General features: G+C 39.5%; 1 protein-coding gene across 1 annotated transcript; it reads left to right on the top strand.

Moving 5' to 3' along the window:
* The first annotated feature begins 2,725 nt into the window (after positions 1-2,725).
* Positions 2,726-5,380, top strand: LOC132553841 (neuroligin-4, X-linked-like). The gene is made up of 2 exons (XM_060218124.1): positions 2,726-4,296; positions 5,152-5,380. The coding sequence occupies exons 1-2, from the start codon at positions 2,726-2,728 to the stop codon at positions 5,378-5,380; spliced, it is 1,800 nt and encodes a 599-aa protein (XP_060074107.1).
* Positions 5,381-10,347: the final 4,967 nt, after the last annotated feature.

Raw genomic sequence — 10,347 nt, forward strand, 5'->3', positions numbered from 1 at the left:
ACTGTATTGATCACTGACGATGAATGATGTTTACTGTATTGATCACTGACGATGTTTACTGTATTGATCACTGACGATGTTTACTGTATTGATGACTGACGATGTTTACTGTGTTGATCACTGACGATGAATGATGTTTACTGTATTGATGACTGACGATGTTTACTGTATTGATGATTGACGATGATTACTGTATTGATCACTGACGATGTTTACTGTATTGATGACTGACGATGTTTACTGTATTGATGACTGACGATGTTTACTGTATTGATGACTGACGATGTTTACTGTATTGATGACTGACGATGAATGATGTTTACTGTATTGATCACTGACGATGTTTACTGTATTGATCACTGACGATGTTTACTGTATTGATGACTGACGATGAATGATGTTTACTGTATTGATCACTGACGATGAATGGTGTTTACTGTATTGACCCCTGACGATGTTTACTGTATTGATCACTGACGATGTTTACTGTATTGATCACCGACGATGTTTACTGTATTGATCAATTATTGGTTAGGAATACGTTTGACATATTGACAATTAACGACGGATGTTTTTTGTTAAATTAAAAATTGCGCTTAGTAATATCGTTTGTCCTGTAATTAATTAGCGGCAAATACCGCTGGCTATTTAAACCAACAATACCGATTGTTGGTGACCTCATTGACCGGTGTTTTTTTTATATCGAATAAATGTACAAAGAAATGAAAGAAAAGTTAAAGCATGCTGGGGAAAGGGCCTCTTAAAACAGAAAACAGTCAGTATTTGTTTTAAATGTAGATATTGTAAATATGAGAAAGAAAACTGATTCAGTCTCATAATTTATAACAAGATATCGCAGAATCTTCGATTTTGATAACATTCGATCGTGCTATATTTGATTCTGGAAATGTTAACATACAATTTACTTGATCAAAATAACTGTATCTCGGAACCTCGAAGACAAATATATAAAAATGAGAATTTATCATCTCGACCTTTGTTTCACGTGACTCCAATAGCTTGCTTAATTATTTCAATACAAAATATGAACTTTTCAAAATTTAAATTTAATCTTGGGCTTTCTGATAAACTAGTTTTTTAATGATTAATCAATGTTCAATTGATAACCGCTTACCACAACGTTAGCGTATAAAGGGAGGTAACTCGTATTACTTTTTGGGCTTAAACCGCCGTCTGTGTAACACCAAGTCAATTACCACTTAGCAGAGACTACTCGTAGACAACGATTAAACATCGTTAAGTGTGTTTTTTAAAATACGAAACCAAAGACTGAAATAAATTCTTAAGAAAGGCATTTTGGTATCCTTTTTTTCAATAAAATGCTTAATTCCGCCCCCTGTTTCAATCTCAATATAGATATGAACAGACGGAAATGACAACTTTTTTCCGTACATATTAATAAATTGCCGCTTAACAGGAACTACTACTTGAGAAAAAATGGAGGTCATTTCCCCTACCCCCACCCTTTTTTTGTTCAATACGAAACTAAAGGATAAAAATACATTTTTAAGGCAGTTATATTTGTTTCCTCTATTTCAATAAAATGCTAATTCCGCGCCCTGTTTTAATCTCAATATAGATATGAACAGACGGAAATGACAACTTTTTTCTCCTTACATATTAATAAATCGCAGCTTAACAGAACTTACTTGTAGAGAAAAAAATAATGTCATTTCCCCTACCGCCTTTTTTTCATTACGAAACTAAAGGATAGAAGTACATTTTCAAAGCAGACACATTTGTTTCCTCTATTTTAATAAAATGCTTCATTCCGCCCACTGTATTAATCTGTTTTAAACGGAAATAAGCTGTTTCTCTCCGCTAAAAAACAAATCAAATGTCGAAATATTCCTGCCGTATAAGCGCACTGTGTCCATATCTTTAGCATAAATAACGAGTGAAATACGCATTCGTGTTCTTCAAAATCAGAGTCCGCGATAGCTCGTCAGCAAGGTAGTCGTGTTATCACAGTTGATGTCACGCGCCGTCCTGTGTTATCATGGTTGTGTCTTTGGGCAAGATAATAACTTCAATTAATTCCGATAGCTTGCGATGGGCCTCCCTTATGTTGTTCAGTGAAACGTCATTAGTACAACGCCACCCCAATGCGAAAGCCCTTGCTGTGGACGGATTGATAATTAAAGCGTTTAAACTTAGCTTGAATCAAAGGGCGACCGACACATTATCTCAAGCTGATGATAAATGATTCAGGTCGGACTCCGAAAAAGGAAAGCTCTCTTAACCATTCCTAAATCTAAAATATAAGTTATCCAATTTCATATTCATGGAAATAAGTTAATACTTAACCGCCCAATACATCAATCCAGCCAAGATCAATGTGCCAAAGACGTAATGAGGTAAAATGAAACTGATTTTTTTAAATGGTCGAAAATTGCAGCTTATAAACAAATTATTTTTGTCCAATTGAAAAAAAAAAACAGAAGATGAAAAAATAGACAGAGCAAGAATGATAACAAAACAAACATGGACAGAAAACACATAAGACACCAAGAAAGGAAAGTTATAGGTATATAACTATGATGACTTATGGAAATAATCTTGAAGACTACGTGAGGATTAATTTTCAGTCTACAGTAATAGATAAGACAGAGAAGGTCACCGTTTGACCTCGACTGGCGTTGATTTATTTCCTATCGGCCTGGTTTGTGGTCATTTGGTCAATACTGGAAAGACTTCTGTAGTCATGTTTGCTGAATATGTATTGTTTGTTCTCTGTAGTAGTTGGGCATATGGAGATCAAAGAACTGTGTTAACATCTGTAGGCTCCATAACAGGGTTTAGCGGATTTTCCAACTTTGATGGTCGAGGAAACGGCACAAAAGTATGGAAATATTTAGGTATTCCTTATGCCAAACCACCTATCGGAGAACGGAGATTCAGAAAGCCAGTTCCTATGTCGAACTTCAAAACTGTATTCAACGCTTTGAATTTTGGGCCTGCATGCCCTCAAGACAACAAAATGGCGAGTATGTGGATTCCTGGTGAAAACAACTATTCTGAAGATTGTTTAACGTTGAATATATTTGTACCGGAAGTGACATCCTCAAGTGCTAGCAAACTTCCGGTTATGTTCTGGATCCACGGCGGAGCATACATTATTGGTCAGTCTGGGATATATTCTGGTGAAAATCTAGCAGCATTTGGGGATGTGATCGTAATAACAATTAATTACAGACTTGGATCTCTAGGTTTCCTAGCAACTCATGATGACGACACCAAAGGTAACTACGGTCTATGGGACCAACATCTTGCCTTACAATGGATACACAATAACATTGATTCTTTTGGAGGAAATCCGACGGAAGTGACGTTGTTCGGAGAATCCGCCGGCGCAGCAAGTGCCGTATATCAAGCAATGTACCCCGGCAACCGAGGATTAATGAAGAGGATAATAGTTCAAAGCGGAAGTGCCAATAGCGCATGGGCATTTCAAAGTCGTGATAAATCTGCAAGATATACTAGGGTCATTGGAAAATCACTTGGTTGCCCAGATTTGACGAATACTGCAGCAATCGTAAGGTGTCTGCGTGGAAAGTCGTTTCAAGAAATCATCGATCACTCGAGGGTGGGGACACCGAAGGAAACATTGTTTAGAACAGAGTTTGCCCCGGTGATTGATAACGAAATAGTATTCATAGACGCACTTGCAGCTTTCGTTCCAGAAAGAGCCATGCCTCGAAAGGTAAGAGATTGGTTTTCTGAAATTGACGTCATCACAGGCATAAACAAAGGGGACGGTGGATTCATCACATCAGCGTCACTGTTGCCATACATACAGAACATAAACAAATCATTTCCGTCAAAGAATCCAGGTGAAATCTTGGAAGAAACTGTAATGCCGTTACTATTGGCAGACCGCCTCGGAAACACATCCGCCACACTAAACAAAGTTGCAGCGTTTCTCTATAAGGATTGGAACCAACCTCCTAACCAAAATACAACATTTCTTCACGAACTTCTGGATATTTCTTCAGATCATTTTTTCTTCATTCCCTCACTGTTCACGGCGCGTACCCACTCAGAAATCACAAATAGTGCTTCTACCTATCTCTTCCAGTTTTCCCATCATTCCTCATACATCGAAACATCTGATTGGATAGAGGGCGCTCAACATGGTGAGGAGATCCCGTACGTATTTGGTTTTCCAGCTGGAACTTTGAAAACGGCAATGAAATATCCGGATCACGTGACCGCAACACAGAGGATGTTGTCCACGAACATGATGACATATTGGACAAACTTTGCCAAGACAGGGTTAGTTTATCTATTTATCCGTTTACATTTGTTATTATTCAAGAAAAACAGTAGAAAAACTACTAAAACTACCTGTAACCAATCTATTCTCGCCAAGAAAAATGTTTCGCGAGTAATAACGAAAATTGGTACTGACACTTAGCGAGATAAGGTCGGTCACCCAAAAAAGTTGTTTCTTTTAATTTGGTATAGTGTTTACTAAAACAAGTCAGTAAGAGATTATCAAATGTATAAATGCCGCTATTGGAACTAAACATTTGTTAGATTTAAAGAGAACATGTAAATGGTAAGATTAACTTTGTTGTCATTAAAAAAGCAAATGCCAATGACAATGGGACGTATGCTTCTATATTATACATCCCAGGGTTTATTTCGTCGATGACTCCTGCAAGGTAATTTATGACATTTATGAATATCACATATCACGTCATCAAAGTGAGAACAAAGGAAGCATCCAAAAAACACTAGAAAAAAATTCATGTTACAAAGTGACAGTAAACGTTTCTTAATGAAATATATCAAATACCAAAGTATATTAGCGATGTACAACGGTGTATTCACATTTTATAGGATTATGAAAGCTATTTTGACTACCATAATTCACTTCCCAGATTCGGAAAGCAGTAATTTGATTGGCTAATTCGAAAGGTCACCAGAGCATGACCTCTCATTGGATGTTTTATATATCCTAATGTTGAGAGTAACTCAACCAGATTTCGGAGCTGTAGTCTGCCTATTAACTTTGGCGAAGCAGACTTCACTGTTAGTTCATTCTACGCGAATAATTTCATTATGTCTGGTACGTACCTGAAAGAATAGCTGTAACTTGAAATTGTCTTTTTTTTCTTCTTTCAGAAATCCTAATTTGCCTATATCAGTAGTGGACGGTCCAGTGTGGTCGAAGTATGACCTTGACCATCAACATTATATTGACTTTGATACCAATATTACAATTAATTCTCGAATGTACGCTACACGCGAAGCATTTTGGTTACACTTGGCGCGCGAACTTCAGGACACCGTCATATCTAGCGGGACCTCTACGAATGTGTTTCCCCCATTTCCGGGAATCATCATAGGCTGATGTGTTTCATATCTTTGCTTCGCTTTATAAAAGATTCAAAATGAGCTTTGTTCTTTTGTTTTCTAGGAATGTAGTAGTCCGAATGGACACAGTAAAAAAGTCGATCGAAAATCAGAATAATTAGGACTCTAGGGGTTGGAGATTTGGTGTTAGACTCTAGAATATAAAAATAGAAAGTTATACATATATATATTAGGCACCAGTTCTCACATATATGATATATAGACAGATATATTACAAGATCTATCAGATATAAATATGCGTGTGTTCCAGATGATCTCACATAGATACATGCAAGATACAAGATCTCCAAGCGATATGTTAGATCCCCTATAAAAAGTAGTGTTATGTTTTATTCGGCGATGGCGATAGAAAATCTGCACTTAAAATTTTGTAAGCGGCTAATTGGAGTTAAATGATTCTACTCAAAACAACTTTATTTATTGAGAATGAGACTGTCTGTTCCTTAGATTTAAGAAAACGTCAAAATGATTAAATATTGGTTAGAAATTGTGCATAAACAGAAGACCGTATTAGTTACTCTGACACCGATGAGCATTCAGTGTTAGAGTGACTATGATTTACATGCATGAGCGTGACTCAAATGAGAAATGAAGTTTGGATGACTCCTATTTACAGCATTTTTCACGGCCCATATGAGAAATATACCATTGAATGACCCTGATTTATAAATGCTTTGTGATTTAGATGAGAATTAAACATCTCAGGGACAATTATGAGACTAGACCGATCGAATAACTATTTCACAAGTTTTTTTGTGTGATTCAGATGAGAACTTGAAAGTTGACGGAAATGAAGCATTCGCACCATCATTTATCATAACGACGGGGATGTAACATTCACCCAGTCCTTCTCAGATTGACGGAAATGTAACATTCATCCAGTCCTTCATTAGCTTGACGGAGATGTAACATTCACCCAGTCCTTCTCAGCTTGACGGAGATGTAACATTCACCAGGTCCTTTCTCAGCTTGACGGAGATATAACATTCACCCAGTCCTTCCGCAGTTTGACGGAAATGTAACATTCACGCTGTCTCTCGTCAGTTTTTACGGAAATGTAACATTCATCCAGTCTTCCCTCAGTTTGGCGGAGATGTGACATTCATCCAGTCTTTGCTCAGCTTGACGGAGATGTAACATTCACCCAGTCCTTCATCAGCTTGACGGAGATGTAACATTCACCCAGTCCATCCTCAGTTTAACTGAAATGTAACATTCACCCAAGTCCTCCCTCAGTTTGGCTGAGATGTGACATTCATCCAGTCTTTCACCCAGTCCTTCATCAGCTTGACGGAAATGTAACATTCACCCAGTCCTTCATCAGTTTGACGGAGATGTAACATTCACCCAGTCCATCCTCAGTTTGACTAAAATGTAACATTCACGCTGTCTCTCCTCAGTTTTTCGGAAATGTAACATTCACCCAGTCCTCCTCAGTTTGGCTGAGATGTGACATTCATCCAGTCTTTCACCCAGTCCTTCATCAGCTTAACGGAGATGTAACATTCACCCAGTCCTTCTCAGATTGACGGAGATGTAACATTCACCCAGTCCTTCTCAGCTTGACGGAGATGTAACATTCATCCAGTCCTTCATCAGCTTGACGGAGATATAACATTCACCCAGTCTTCCCTCAGTTTGGCGGAGATGTGACATTCATCCAGTCTTTGCTCAGCTTGACGGAGATGTAACATTCACCCAGTCCATCTCAGTTTGACGGAGATGTAACATTCACCCAGTCCTTCATCAGTTTGACGGAGATGTAATATTACCCAGTCCTTCATCAGTTTGACGGAGATGTACGGAAATGTAACATTCACCCAGTCCTCCCTCAGTTTGGCTGAGATGTGACATTCATCCAGTCTTTCACCCTGTCCTTCATCAGCTTGACGGAGATGTAACATTCACCCAGTCCATCCTCAGTTTGACTAAAATGTAACATTCACGCTGTCTCTCCTCAGTTTTAGGGAAATGTAACATTCACCCAGTCCTTCATCAGCTTGACAGAGATGTAACATTCACCCAGTCCTTCTCAGCTTGACGGAGATATAACATAATCAGTCCCAGCTTGACTTCATCAGTCCATCTCAGTTTAACGGAGATGTAACATTCACCCAGTCCTTCATCAGCTTGACGGAGATGTAACATTCACCCAGTCTTTCATCAGTTTGACTGAAATGTAACATTCACCCAGTCTTTCACCCAGTCCTTCATCAGCTTGACAGAGATGTAACATTCACCCAGTCCTTCATCAGTTTGACGGAGATGTAACATTCATCCAGTCTTTGCTCAGCTTGACGGAGATGTAACATTCACCCAGTCCATCTCAGTTTGACGGAGATGTAACATTCACCCAGTCCTTCATCAGCTTGACATTCACCCAGTCCTTCATCAGCTTGACAGAGATGTAACATTCACCCAGTCCTTCATCAGTTTGACGGAGATGTAACATTCACCCAGTCCATCCTCAGTTTGACTAAAATGTAACATTCACGCTGTCTCTCCTCAGTTTTTCGGAAATGTAACATTCACCCAGTCCTTCCTCAGTTTGGCTGAGATGTGACATTCATCCAGTCTTTCACCCAGTCCTTTATCAGCTTAACGGAGATGCAACATTCACCCAGTCCTTCTCAGATTGACGGAGATGTAACATTCACCCAGTCCTTCTCAGCTTGACGGAGATGTAACATTCATCCAGTCCTTCATCAGCTTGACGGAGATATAACATTCACCCAGTCTTCCCTCAGTTTGGCGGAGATGTGACATTCATCCAGTCTTTGCTCAGCTTGACGGAGATGTAACATTCACCCAGTCCATCTCAGTTTGATGGAGATGTAACATTCACCCAGTCCTTCATCAGTTTGACGGAGATGTAACATTCACCCAGTCCTTCATCAGCTTGACAGAGATGTAACATTCACCCAGTCCTTCATCAGTTTGACGGAGATGTAACATTCACCCAGTCCATCCTCAGTTTTACGGAAATGTAACATTCACCCAGTCCTCCCTCAGTTTGGCTGAGATGTGACATTCATCCAGTCTTTCACCCAGTCCTTCATCAGCTTGACGGTGATGTAACATTCACCCAGTTCTTCATCAGCTTGACGGAGATGTAATATTCACCCAGTCCTTCATCAGTTTTTATGGAAATGTAACATTCACCCAGTCCTTCTCAGCTTGACGGAGATGTAACATTCATCTAGTTCTTCCTCAGTTTGACGGAGATGTAATATTTTCACTTTTTTTTTTTTGGACGGAGTTGTAACACTAGCATCGTACATTCTCATGTAACGCAATGTAAGAGAGAGGAAGATACCAATATAGGGGATGGTAAGGCAGCAATATAAGGGACCGATAGGCCAGCAACTTAGGAGAGTGTATGACACCAAAATAAGGCAGGAAAGGGTAGCAATATAGAGAAGAGAAGGGCAACAATTTAGGGAACGGGAGTGCAGCTATGTAGGAAAAGTTGGGACAGCAATACAGGGGAGATAAGGGGTAGAAACATAGGGCAGTGGAAGGCTGCAATGTAGGGGAGGGATGGCAACAATGTAGGAACAAGTAGGGTAGGGGAGGGCTGCAATTTAGGAGAGCGAGACAACAATGCAAGACAGCAAAATAAGGTAAGGCGTGGCAACAATATAGAGGAGGGGAGGGCAGCAACGTAGAGAAATCATAGTCAGCATGATCGTGGCGGATTGGTCTTCAATTTAGGGGAGGGAAGGGCTGTAAAAGGTAGCAATGCAGTGGAGAGAGAAGAGTAGAAATGTTGGGCAGTGTAAGGCAGCAATGTATGGGAGGGCGGGGCTACAATGTAGGGGCAATGTAAGGGAGGGCGGGGCTACAATGTAGGAGCAATGTATAGGAGAGGGTGGCAGTTACGTAGGAGAGAACGGGACAACAAAGCAGCAATGTAAGGGAGGGCGGGGCAACAATGTAGGAGCAATGTAAGGGAGGACGGGGCAACAATGTAGGGGCATTGTAAGGGAGGGCGGGGCAACAATGTAGGGGCAATGTAAGGGAGGGTTGGTCAACAATGTAGGGGCAATGTAGGGGATGGGGAGTAACGTAAGAGAAAGCGGGACAACAATGCAGGAACCATGAAGGGGAGGGGAGGACAGCAATGTAAGGTTGGGTGTGTGTTAATTGGCATTTATTCATGAAATATGCATCGATAGGCTATAATGATACGGCAGTCAAATGTCTCCTTCAATGCCTTTATGTCTTCAATATACATTATGCTTTCATTTGGGGGAAATCGACTGAGTAAATTTATCGTTCATATGATTAAGAAACATATACATCCCTGTACCTACACATGCATATACAACGAGATAGAAATTTGAATCTATATTACAAACTGCAGAACAAAAACGCTTTTAGTTAACTTATGCTCAGCAAGTATATATGTTTACTGCTGGGTTTCAAATTGACATCGACAAGAATACTTACGATTCATAACACGTCTCGGTTTGGAAAAGACGTGTATTCCTTATACCGGCATATGGAGCAGACGACCATATACAGGACACTCAGGACCGTGTTTAAGTTAAATCTTTATAAATTGTGTCACCAGAAAAACTTACCTAGTTTAATACAACATTTTCAGTGGATACAAGTCCTAAAATCAAGGTTCAATTAGGAGAGTCTACCAGCAGTATCACGAAAGTAAAGTTAAAATCACAAGACACGTATTCCTATTGTAAAACGACAGCTATTGTATACAAACTCCAATGTGTCGACATGCTGGTTACTGACGGGATAAAAGTATTGTGAATCTAATTTCCTTGAAACTGCTGGTATTATGCAATCGTGACTTCCGCTTAAGTATCGCACGTGACGTCCTTTGAAATTATGAGGTGTTGTCAGTTATAAAATGTATTATGAACTTAATGTTCCTCTCCATCTGTTTGTTTGTATATATTGATTCATTTATCATATTAC

This window comes from Ylistrum balloti, unplaced genomic scaffold (assembly GCF_031769215.1).
Source record: "Ylistrum balloti isolate Yb309-2 unplaced genomic scaffold, AGI_CSIRO_Ybal_v1 Utg370360, whole genome shotgun sequence".
In the NCBI taxonomy this organism is placed as follows: Eukaryota; Metazoa; Mollusca; class Bivalvia; order Pectinida; family Pectinidae; genus Ylistrum; species Ylistrum balloti.